Raw genomic sequence first — 13194 nt, 5'->3', positions numbered from 1 at the left:
GGTCCTGTGGTGGTTTAAAGCTATTTTCTTGGGGGTGGTCTTTTTTTTTTGCTGAAGATTTCCCTGGTCCTTTTTCGAATTTTGCCTAAATTTTTTTTTATCACCTCTTGGGGCAAAGCCATTAGATGCTAGGGGCGAAGCCGCTACTATGGAAATACAGGGATATAGGAATGAGATACAGAGATATAAAAATGGATGGTAGATGATTTTTTCATAAATTCGTAGGATATAACTAAACCTTGGGTATTTTACATAATATATGTATTGGCAAGACTTGTAGATTAATTTAACTTTCAATCCTCTGATCTCTTTACTACCATTGTTTTCTCAATCCATCAAAGGATTGTTTACAATCTCTCTATAGAAATCAAGGACATGGTCTTGAATTAAAAAATAGATTAGTTGAAAACAAAAATATATACTACATCAAGAAAAAAATGAATTATTGATTAAAAATAACAAGAATTTAAGGCTCAAATTTGTAAAGAAAAAACATGAATTGCGTTTTATACTTGTCAACTGAAACAAAATCAAAATTCAAAAGAGCTAAGTTGATTTTTTTTTAAATTTGAAAAATAAAAACCTATATCTTAAAAGACTTAAGTGTTTCAAGCTATACTTGACCTGGCATTAATTGAATAAAATTGTGAGAAATGATTTAATTTTCAATAAATGCTTGTTCCTTTTTTTGTTATGATATATTTTTAGGAATATAGTTTCTTTTCTTTGGTTAGTTGAACCACTTTTTCTTATCTGTTTGTCAAATTCTCTAGAGTGTAATGTACATTATACATACAAATACTTCACACTATGCTAGAATACAAAATAGTTTGTGATAATAATTGGATTTCAATTGTAATGTATATTAATGTTTCATTTCTGTCAAAATTCAAAGTGTCCATTAGAAATTGTAAAGTTTGAAATGTCCAAATTTACATGGTTCGTTAAAAAACCAATGCTTTAAACCTATACATTTAGGGGGTTTTAAGAGTACCCCTGAACCATCCTGCCTTAAGACGTTTTTCAAAACTTAATACCAGTGTCTTCAGAGTATTTAATGGTGTTAACAAAAAACCTAATTTATATCCTAGGATAGTGTGTCACACTTCTTGTGGTTATTAACTCTCTCTTGTCATCTCAAGATCAATATTATGATAAACTCAGAGAAGTGTTGAATATCAGGGATGCAAGGATAGGTCATCGAAAATTATATAAATCCTCCTCTACGTTGTTTTAGCTAGGATCATAAGGGAAAATGCCAATAAACATTGAATTAGTGACCCCCCCCCCCTCCTCCCACCAATTATGATAATCAAATTTGCCCCTATTGCAATTGTAGATTACAAATTTAGTCGAAACGATTGAACGATTTGGTACAACTCAATAAAAATTTAATCTTAACCCTGAGATGGGTTTTTGAAAGTTGAATGCCGCGTTTTTTCAACATTTTTTAGACATTGATTGATTGAACGAAGACGATAGGATTTCAACAGAGTACACAACTTAAGAATTCAAAATTTTAAATTATTTTAGCCATTTGTATTATGTCTATTACAGCTCTAAAAAGATGCATTAAAAAATATGCAGCAAAAATGGATTGAAAATAATTTGTTTTTCTTCTGCTATTTAAAAATTCTTGATAGCATATTCTAGAAATTGAAATTTCTAACTCAAACAACAAACATTATCTTATTAATTGAATAACTTTTGAATTACATTTTTAGTCATTTGAGAAATTTAAAAAATATCCGTTTCAAGACATCTTTCTCTTTAAAAAAACTGAAAGATGCATCTTGTGATACTTTTTTAAGGTTGCTGTCAGATTATTTGTCTTACATGTTAGCTTTATCTAAGAAATAACATGAGAAGAGGTATTTCAGATCTTTTTATAAAGGAAAGAGTGGTTATCCTTAAACAAATAAATATGTTGTTGATAGAAACCAAGTTTACTTACATAAACTGTAAATTTTGTATAAAATTTAAATATATACACTTATGCTATTATACCATATTAAAGGTTTTAAAAATATATACTTTCTATTTACAGTTTATATATGCATATCTACTTCAATTTATCTACTTACACTTAAACATTACACTTAATGTTGCATTTATAGAATTGATGCAACTCTAAGATATGTTATAACATAACCAAATATTATAACCATAAGTTTTTTTTTGAGACAATGTTTCATAAACTATTTGTTTATAATTTGTAGATCTTCTGATAAAATAACATTTTCTTTCATGTAGTTTTAAAGAATATGATCAAAATACACATTGTTGTCTGCTTTTGTTAGAGTTACTTATGCTCAAAACTATTCTTAGGAACATTCTTAAGATATCCTTTTCTTTGTAAATTCTAAAATGGTAAATATTGATTTGTGATGGCTACAGCTGTGGAAGAAGTACCTGGCAAATTTACAACCAACATAAAGTCAATGTTTAACCTGGATGCACAATTGTCAGTCAAGTATTGTGTACTAATATTTATTGCTGTTCACAGGTATGATGCTTTATTTTTGTAGCAGAGCTACTCTATATGCATACTAGCGGCTGTGGTCCTAGCATTTGGGAGCTCTGTATTTGAAGAAGTGAGGAAAGTAGGAAATACCCTAAAACAAAACTTAGACATAAAATTAAATAGCATAAAGCCAAACTTAGATATTCATAAATACCCTAAAACAATCTAGGAACTTATAAGAAGAAGAACTCAATCGGTTCAGTAGTTCTCGAAATCTTAATCTTAATATTGTCCTTATTTTTATTCATTATTTATTTAGATTTGAAACTACGAAGAAAAAGCTGAGTTGCATAACATTTCAAGATTTTAGTATAGCCACACAGTCTATTATGGTTAACTGGACTCCAGGTTAGGATATTTCTAGTCATATTATTTCAAGATTATACTATAGCCACACAATCTATTATAATTAACTGGACTCCAGGTTAGGATATTTCTAGTCATATTATTTCAAGATTATACTATAGCCACACAATCTATTATGATTAACTGGACTCCAGGTTAGGATATTTCTAGTCATATTATTTCAAGATCATACTATAGCCACACAATCTATTATGATTAACTGTACTCCAGGTTAGAATTGATGGTAATGTTATTTCAAGATTTAACACATCTGAGGTGGATTCTTAATAAAAATATGCCCCACTAAGCGATTAGTGGGGCAACATTTTTTAAAGAATCCACCTCTGGTCTAAATTGATGTATTATGCATTTCTTCATTTTCAATAAAATTAAGAGTAGGTAGGGAAGGATAAGTATGTACCTAATAATTGACTTAATTATATTTAATAGAATTTATTTTAAAATTAATAATGAATTTCGTAGGTATTAATATCTAACAAAAAAGATAATTTAAGAGCAGAACAAAAACTATATTCATTCTTATTTTTTATTTAACGCAATATTTCATTTCTTGCAAGTAAGTAATATCATATGAGGCCAGAAATGGACAAAAAAAGAAGACGTTCGTCATTGGTCAAGGGAACCTGCACGAGAAGTTTTTTTTTACATTTTCCTGGGTTGTGTCAGGTTATATTGGGTACTGGGTATTCCTGCAAGGTTAGGGTTCTCTGAAATTAATTGGCATAGGAAACTAACACCATTTCCCATTATTTTCCATTTATTTTTAAAATAAAGAGACTGGATTCAGTGCTTCAAATTCAAAGGCACTTTGACGAATAGCACCGACAATTTTTAAGTTACATGTTGTTATGTTTTCTGTTATTAATGCTAATTTAAATATAATGACCCCAATAAATTCTATTTAACTACACACTCTATCGTTAAAAGTAGAACATCTTAAGTAACCAATTCTAATTATAATAAGATAAAAACCAAAGTTATAAAAATTGAAAGTTTTTTTGTATATTGACTGTAGACATTTAGTAAGATTTGTATACAAAGACACACATAATAACATCCTTTTATCTATAAGTCCTGTCCATTTTCTCTCCATCTAATATTTTTATCCAAGGAATTTTACATCCGTGTTGTATTCTAATAAAGTCACGTGGTTTTATTGATTTTTTCTTCAATTTTTAACACAAGAGCATTCATTCCTTATTTTATTTCTTATTTAATATTTTTATATATGAAGAAGCAAATCTTTTCTATTTATTTGTTGTTTAGCTCTACTTTTATACTCTATGTCTCTTCAGACTAGGGTTGGCAATCCGGATCCGGGATCCGCTCAATTTTGGAATCCGTATCCGGAATCCGTTTTTTAATAGCGGATTCGGAATCTTATTTGTTCGGCTAAAATTAGCGTCTTGAGTTTTTTCTTTCAACTCCACCTTTTTGAAGGCAAAGATTGTCATCATTATATATAATATCTTTTAAAATTTGGTTCTTTTCTCGGAAGTTAATTATAGAGAACACCAAGAACATTAATTTTTAGGACATATGTAGCACTTACTTTTTTTAATTTTAAAAAAAGCCTTTAAAAATATTGCTAGAATTCGGAATCCGAATCCGGAATCTGCCAAAAATAAGAATACGGATCCAGTCCAAAAATTTGACGGATTGCCATCCCTACTTTAGACAATAGCACTGCCAGTTTGAACTACAGTCCTTTTTTTCTTTTAATTTTCCCGTATTCTTTTTCAGAAGTAAAAATAGTTTTAAGCAGCGTTGCGGAGCCGTTTGATGATGGCGGCTCCGGCTCCGACCTAAAATCAAGAAAAACTCGATATATTTTTCCCCCACGTCTATTTTTGACTTTTGAAGGTTTTAAAAGTTTAATTTTTGACAAAACAGTGTTACCAAATTATAAATAATAAATCTCTTTATTTTAGTCCGGAGCCGGAGCCGTTTTTTAACGAAAATTACGGCTCCGGCTCCAGCAAAATATGGCGGCTCCCGGCAGTGGCGTGCAAAGCACTTTGTCTAGGGGGGGGCATTTTGAAGATTTTGTAAAATTTTGCCCCCCCCTAAATCAAAGTGCCCCCAGGGGGCACTTTGCTTTAGGGGGGGGCATTTTGATTATATATTAAATTTTAAGTAAGGGCGTTTTTAGGGGTGGGATTATTTGATTATAGTCCTTATCCCTTCTTCTCCAACCCTTTCCCCATCCCTTCCCCCGTCTCTTCCTCCCCCCATTCTCTCCCCCATCCCTTCTCCTCACCCTGCAATGACTGAAAGGATGGGATCTAGAAAGCATCTTCGAAAAAAAAAGTACAGGAGATAATTTAACCTTCCCCCCCCCCCTCCACAACAAACATTTTTTATGGGTGGAAGGGGATGTTATAGAATCTGAGCAGGAAGGATAAATAACCACATTAAACAAAATTAGGGGGGGGGGGAGATAGAAACACTCATTTTGGAAATAATTTACCAAAAATTTACCTAATATGTAAAACTGATTTTAAATATTTCTTTATTGTATGATAACAAGGATGACAACATCTATAAGTAGCAAAGCACAATATATCATTAATAAGAATATAGACAAGAAGATTTAAAGAGCATCAGTTTAAATAAATATATATTTTAGGTACAAAAAGTCACAAATCCTTTTTCCTGTATGTTGTGTGATGACAGTCAAAGTAAATTACATATTAGATGCTCGGAACAATGAGAGATTTTATTTTTTTGATATTATAATCCACAAAAAAAATTATTATACCATAAAATCCAAAGATATAAAGAACTATGTTAAAAATAAAAAAAATACTTGTCCTTTCATCTACAGATATGAAAATCTCTTAGAAATATGGAAAACTTAAAATATGGGACTATACCCGAAATTTGATTTTGATACCCTTATCTACAAAAATTTAGTAAATTGGGCCAAACAATGGGGGAATTGTTAAAGATACAAAAATAGCCAAAAACGTCCTGAAAAGCAGTCCGACCTCCAAGAATTTCTAATAGTTAATTATACTCCATAAGGATGGGAGTGTTAACATTAAGTTTAAGCCTTCTATCTTTAATTGCAGTTGAGAAAATCACATTTTCCCCTTAGAATTACGAACTGACAGCCATAGTGAATTATAGAGAAGATAAAAAGTTATATTAACATATCCTACCCTCTTCAAATGGCAATTTAAAAATCTGTCAATTTTTCATGAAGTGGTGTTTTCAAGGATTTATTAGGGCAGTGTGCGAAGCGCACCAAAAAATATTTATTTCCTCTTTGAACTAAAATCAATTAAATACAACAAGAGAGATGTATTTAAACAAGTTAGGATTATAGAGTGTACTTAGTTTTAAGGCTCTTTAATGAAAATTGCCATAAAAAAAACATGTCTTTTTGTAAGGGTATGTACACAAAAATATGATAAACTTATCCTGAACATCATATGACATCATATATAGTTATTCATTTAGACAGACATACAGTGTTAAGAAAAAGGCTTAGATAAATATTAACGCTGTTTCGTTTTTATTTAAATAACTTTTTGATTAAACATTAGATATTACAATTGTTTTTATAGAAAAAACAATAAAATATACAATGTGATAAAAAGCAGAAACCAATTGGAAGGGCGCGAAGCGCAAATTTTTTTCTTCAAATATGCAGGGAGGGAAGGTTTTTTGGGCTATTTATTACACTAGTCCCCAATATTTCATATAAACATTTTCTTATTTGTTAGCTCAACACTTTTGGGGACTTAAATGGATTTTGATTGGTTGATTAATTAAGTTGAGTTTCCATACGTTTCATCCACTAATTGTAATCTATATAAGGGGTAATTTTGTGTATCATCATTAGGGATGTACAAAATTTCTTCGGTAAAAAGTTTATATTATACAAAATAAAATACTTCCTATTTAAGTTAAATGAATAGTAACTGTCTGTTTGGCGCGAAGCGCCAAAAAAATTTTTTTGTTGAGTACTTCTTGATCTTTTTTTTTTAGAACTGGAAGAGTTTTGCTTTTTGTAGGGTAGGGGGCAAAAAGGGGCATTTTTGTTTACCAGGGGGGGGGCAAAACGGGGCATTTTTCAACATTTAGGGGGGGGCAGGGGGGGCGGTCGCTAGGGGGGGGCAGGGGGGGGCGTTTTGGTCGCTAGGGGGCCCGGGGGGGCGATTGCCCCAAACGCCCCCTTCGGTTCGCACGCCACTGGCTCCCGGCTCCTGCTCCGAAACACTGGTTTTTAGTGAAATAGTCTATGTTTCTACGGAACAGTCTTGTTTGTAGAGTAGTTTTGATTATATGTAGAATATGAATTTGTATTAAAGTTATGTTTTCTAATATTATCTTTATTGTTTTTTCCAGGCATCATAAACTTACATTATTGTCAAGATATCTACACTCACACATTTTATACCAGCATTCCTTCTTAGGGGCGTCCAAGCTTTTCTATTTGGGAGGGGGTAAAATTTTTTTTAAAGGGGGGGTCATTTGCTTGGGGGGGGGGGTAATTACCCCCCGAGAAATCTGTTGGCAGGGGTAAATTTTGTTTACCCCCCAAAATTTGCCCCCGGGGTAAAATTTTTTTTTTTTGGGGGGGGTAATTTGATAATGTATTAATATTTAGTAGTAAAAATGCGCGCGAAGCGCGCCAACATTTTTTTGTCAGGGATTTTTTATTTGGGGGGGGGGGGGGTTCCCCCCTTAAAATTGTTTGGGGGGCAAATCCCCCCTCCTAAATGGTTGGGGGTGCCGTAGGGGTAAATTTTAAATGGGAGGGGTAAAATGAAAAATTTTTTTTTTTTTGGGGGGGGGGGTAATAACCCCTTTACCCCAACATTGGACGTCTATGTTTTTTCTCTTCTAAAGTTATGATTTAAAAATAATTACCTTTTTTCCTTCTAATACTACACCTCGTAGAGGCCTCTAGGAGCACTTGAAAAAATGATGAGGGGAGACCTTCCACTTTTAATAATTTCCAATTTAAATAGGAAAGAAAATATATTTGTTTTGAATAAGTATGTTTTCTATGGATGATTTTTCTTAGGAGGGTGGAGATACTCTCCCCCAAAGTAGTTATAAACCTTCCAAGAACCTATGAGAAGATTCACTGGTAGGAGACCCTTATCGGTTCAATGGTAATCGAGATACCCACGACCGTGGCTCAACACGTAGCGCATTACAGACGTTAGAAATGGTTTCTACTGCTGCTATGTCAGTTGCGCGACATAAGTAGTTAGAGTAGAGGGAATGCCTTGGCCCAAAACAGGCGCAACTCATTACCATGCACAGTTAGGTTTTCCCAGACAAAGGTCGTGGAATCAAAGGGTTGGTTGTCTGATGGATGTTGATACCCTTGGCGATTGAGCGTGTTACATTGCAATTTAAAATGCAGAGTATGTTCAAAGGTGACGTGGAGAGGACTTGTACCTAAAGCGTCACCACGCCCCTAGAGTCAATAGTCAACGGAAATCGAGATCCTTCGATGCAGACTGACAAACACATACCCTGTTACTTTCCTCACAAGTATGCAAGAACCATTATAACATACCTATTCTTTTCCTGTTTTAAACAAATAATCTGTTTTAGGTTTTGATATAGATGAAGGAGGCGACCCTGTTCTGGACAGGTAAAAACAACATTTGTTTGCTGTAAAAGATTTTTATAAGCGAAGCTTTTCTATAATTAGGGTCGGTCCGTCCGTACGTCCGTAACGGGTAGCTTTTTTCGTTAATTTAGGCATGTTAGAACTGTCCTATCGATTTCAAACTTAGCATGGTGATTCCTTTAGTAGTTAGTTACGATTTAGAAAGTGTAACAACTCTATAATCATTACCAGAATGCCCGTACGTCCATTTTAAACATGTTGATTTTTTTTACTTTTTTAACAACGAATTTTTATGTGATCTAATCATCCGATTGATCTGATTTTTGGTATGTTGATTCCTGAGACAACAATGTATAATGTTATAAGCGAAGCAACTCTATAATCAAGTTCTAAAAATGTAAGTATGTCATTGTCCATAAACATTATCCTGTATCAAGTAGTTTTTCAACAAATTTACTTACAATTTTGCTTCGACCCTTATACATCTATATTCTGATTATTCAGTTCTGACACTATACAAGTGTTAATGTCCGTTTGTACCACCGTTTCAGTGCTTCGCTTTTATGGATGTTGTCATTCTTGTTTAGTTGTAGATTTTGTTAAATCAGATTAAATGATTCTAGGGTATTTTCATTGAAACACTTTTAAATCAAACTTAGAATTAGAATTAAAAGTATCTCCATTTTTTAGGGACTATTTGGCCACACTACGAGAAATCAAAAACATCCAGGGAAAATTTGTAAACCATTGATAGGCTAAGGTGTATTTTTGTCATCAAAACTGTGAATTTGACAGCCTCATTGAATTTCATGGGTGTGAAAATGACAGTAAAACTGTGTTTATGACAGTAGTAAAGGTGTAATTTTGACAGTGGATAAAAAAGTATTGCCAAAAATACAGCTAAAAACGAAATTGACAAAAACACACCCACTTTTTGTCAAAAACACAGTGGTTAATTTTTCCAATAGGGAGTGTATATTGGACTTAAAATTTTACTGGTACCCAAATGTATATAAATAAATTATCACATTCCTTGGCTCAAAAACTTTGGTGTCTTTATAAATATTTATAACACACACATATATTTATTTATCTCGCTAACCGCTGAACCGATATGGTCCTTCTCTTCAGTGAAGCTTTTTATAGGACCTTGTATGTTTTTAGGCTATTTTACTTTTATAGGTATGCTTTAGGATAATTTTCTGCATTCTAACATGTATAGAGCCTTAGGTACTAGGTGCGCAACAGCTAGATCATTAAAAATACACGTTTACCTATCTTATGTTCCCTGCAAAACTTAAAACATACTGAAATTAATTTTGTTTTGGCGTTACTTCAGCAAATTTTTCTATTTGCCACGTTTTATTATTAAAGTTTTCTAATTATGAAAGAAAATATTTTTACTGGTTTGTTGACAAGTTTAATTAGATCCTATATCTATACTTTTATATAAGTAAGAACAACTTAGAAACAAAATATTATTTTCCACGAAAATAAACATACCTACTAGGACACTGATCGGATTTGCTAAAAATTGCCCGATTTTTTTAGATTTTTGTATAAATTCAAGCTAAAATGTCAATTTGCGGATTTTGGATTGCCATCTATCGACTATTCATATTTTTATCCTTGCTTTAAAGGGAATTATCCACGAACAAAAGCAAGTCATTCTAAGTACCTTCCAGCATTGATCCATAGTATTTATTTAGTGGATATAATAGGTTTATGATTAATATTTGTTTTATCGACTAAAAAGTTAGGTTTCACAATAGTTTTATATGAAAAAAACTTTAAAATGTAAAGCATTTTTTGATGCAATATCAACAAACGCTTTGTTGAGTTCAAAGGACAAAATAAAATAACACGGCAGAAAAGCATCAAATGCTGTAAATTGCAGAAGTACATTAAATAAACTGTTTAAATATTACGGCTAACGAGCCAGCAGCCGTTAGCCTTTACTTTTCCAACTTTTTATTCGATTTAGGGATTACTCATACCAAAATTCATCCTAAAATTTCAGATTCTATTTGCTTATTGATTACGAGATGATTGCATTACCCCCCCCCCCCCCCCCCTATGTTCAGAGGTATCCAAAGGGATAACACAATTGACGATAAATTGATGTCCATCTTCAATAATAGTTAACAAAATTACCCTCTAATACCATTATTAAAGAAAAGGTTTGGACACTGCTAGTTTAGACCAACCAACCAAGGTTTAATAAAGTACACAAAGTTTATATGTCAAAGAATAATTGAGAGAATGTTTTTTTCTCTTATACCTTGGGTACCAGCATTGTTTATAGTCTAATGTACCTTCCCTCCCAAATCTGAATACTTCCTCCTAACAAGGACTGTCTGTGTTATCAACTTTTTGATTCTCTGCTATTGGAAATAATTGTCCTTGCATTGAGTTTTTTTTTTAAAGCGAAGCTTTTCTATAATTAGGTTCGGTTCGACCGTACGTCTGGAACGGATAGCTCTTTATGTTAATTTATGCATGTTAGAATTATCCTATCTATTTCAAACTTAGCAAGGTGATTCCTGTAGTAGTTAGGTACGATTTAGAAAGCATAGCAACTCTATAATCGAAACCAGAATGTCCGTACGTCCATTTTAAACAGGCTAATTTTTAACGTTTTTAACAACAAATTTTGTATGTGATAAAATTATCCGATTGGTCTGATTTTTGGAATACTGATTCCTGTAACAACAAAATACAATATAATAAGTAAAGTTTCTTTATAATCAAGTACTAAAAAGGTAAGCATGTCCTTAAACAATATCCTGTATTTAGCAGTTTTCCATAAATTTACTTACAATCTTCAACTTTTATATTAATTAATTTATATTGTGTTTATTCAGTTCTGACACTCTACAAGTGCTAATGTCCGTTTGTCCTACCGTTTCAGAGCTTCACTTTTATGGTTGATGTCATCCTTGTTTGTATTGTATTTGTTATTGTATTGAATTTTATCTTTTTGATGTCTATAGATATATTACATATTCCTACGTACATATTACAAAGTCCTTATATGTAACATTTAAACACAACAAGGACACAAACTGTTTTAATCATCTTATACCAACAATGAAATTAATTCGGAAAACAATCACGAAACCTATACGTTATTATCAGCTGTCGTTGGAGGCAACACTTAGTAGAATTAACGACCTTTTAATCTGCTCCCCCAAATATTTTTTTAGATTTATTTCACCTGTTGGCTATACCTTATTCCTAACACTCAAATCCTTATATCCTTATAATAAAGTAACAGTATGTCTGTGTGTTTGTATGTTTGTACCGAAGGATCTCGCTAACCGCTGAACCGATCGGGTTCTCCTTAACAGGGTAGCTTATCATAGGTCACGGGAAGGTTTGTAACTATTTTGGGGGAGGGTGTCTCCACCCTCCCCAGAAAAATCGACAAAAATTAATAAAAATAAAAAAAAACGCCGCCCTGCGGACATTTTTGCAATTAGCTAAAAACATAACTAACATAATTTAGCCGTTAGAATGAAATAAAGATAAGATAGATTTTATTAAATGTTAAATAATAACATTGTGAGTTAGGTTTTTCTTAAAATATTTTTAAAAACTCACCAGGTTTCAACCCTAATGTAAAATGTATCTGATTTCTAAAGGAAAGGCTAGAATTCGATTATGGATGGTTACAAACTATTAGCCGTTTATAGAAACAATCGGGGATCTTTAGGATAAAACAATGGAATATATATTAATATACAATACATCCAAGATGTAAATTACCTCGTATGTAGATCAAAATTATTGGTTAAAAAGCTTGAACACTAATAGTTTGATCCAATCAATGATAATTCAATGAAAGTACCCAAAGTTGTTAAACCAATCAATAATAAAACATGATTATAAAACTTTGGGTACCAGTTTAATTTACAGTCTAATGTCCCAACCAAATTTAAATTAGGGTTTGGCCGGACATCCGGTATCCGGCCGGATATATGACCAACGTAGGATATCCGGCAAATTCCCGGATATCAGGCATTAAAAATCCGCCGGAATCCGGTATCCGGATGGTTTCAATGTATTAAAAATGCCTGGTTATCCGGCCAAGCTGGATATCCGGCCCTACCCTAATTTAAATGACAGAGTTATGAAATCTAAAAGTTGTATAACTAGCCTTATGTAATATTGAAATAGAAAAGTGAAAAATATTGTTGTCAACTGTCGCTAGATACATTTTAAATCAAAACAATATTTATTCTAACATTCTTGGAAGTCTCAAGGGATAAATTCGATAAATTGATGTAGGTACAATTTGATTATTTCCCAAGTGATGATGAACAAAATTACCCCTTATTCAGATATAAATTTTGTCGAAAAGTTCGACACTGCTAGACAACCATCTAAGAATCAATGTAAGTAAGTACTCAATGTGTTCCAAGTCAACAAATGAGAGAACCCCCCCCCCCCCCTCCCCTTAAATTATAATTAAGTATGTCTACCTTCCTTTCTTACACCACCTCTGGGGTCAACCAATAGCCATATTAATATTCTGTGCACGCCGGTATATTAGACTTCCTTCCAGTTAGTTAGGCCATAGGAATAAAAGTTACCCTTCCCCACAAAAAAAATGTCCTCATATATTTGTAAAAGTACAGTACCAAGTCATTTTTGACCAGGAGAACTAATGACTGGTTGTATTCTTGGGTAGAGTCCCTTTCGT

General features: G+C 32.6%; 1 protein-coding gene across 7 annotated transcripts in view; it reads left to right on the top strand.

Moving 5' to 3' along the window:
- The window catches only part of Fibp (acidic fibroblast growth factor intracellular-binding protein), a 78882-nt gene that overhangs the window by 22071 nt on the left and 43617 nt on the right, over positions 1-13194 (top strand). For all 7 annotated transcript variants that reach the window (XM_080179150.1, XM_080179153.1, XM_080179151.1 and 4 more), the window contains exons 8-11: positions 2398-2506; positions 2784-2872; positions 8471-8510; positions 9180-9220. In XM_080179150.1, coding sequence (XP_080035276.1) covers positions 2398-2506; positions 2784-2872; positions 8471-8510; positions 9180-9220 — 279 coding nt within the window. The remainder of the gene's footprint in view (positions 1-2397; positions 2507-2783; positions 2873-8470; positions 8511-9179; positions 9221-13194) is intronic.

This window comes from Acartia tonsa, chromosome 12 (genome assembly GCF_053477335.1).
Source record: "Acartia tonsa isolate MP-2025a chromosome 12, ASM5347733v1, whole genome shotgun sequence".
Lineage (NCBI taxonomy): Eukaryota > Metazoa > Arthropoda > Copepoda > Calanoida > Acartiidae > Acartia > Acartia tonsa.
The sequence above is the reverse complement of the archived record's forward strand: the minus strand, read 5'-3'. Positions and strand labels throughout refer to the sequence as shown.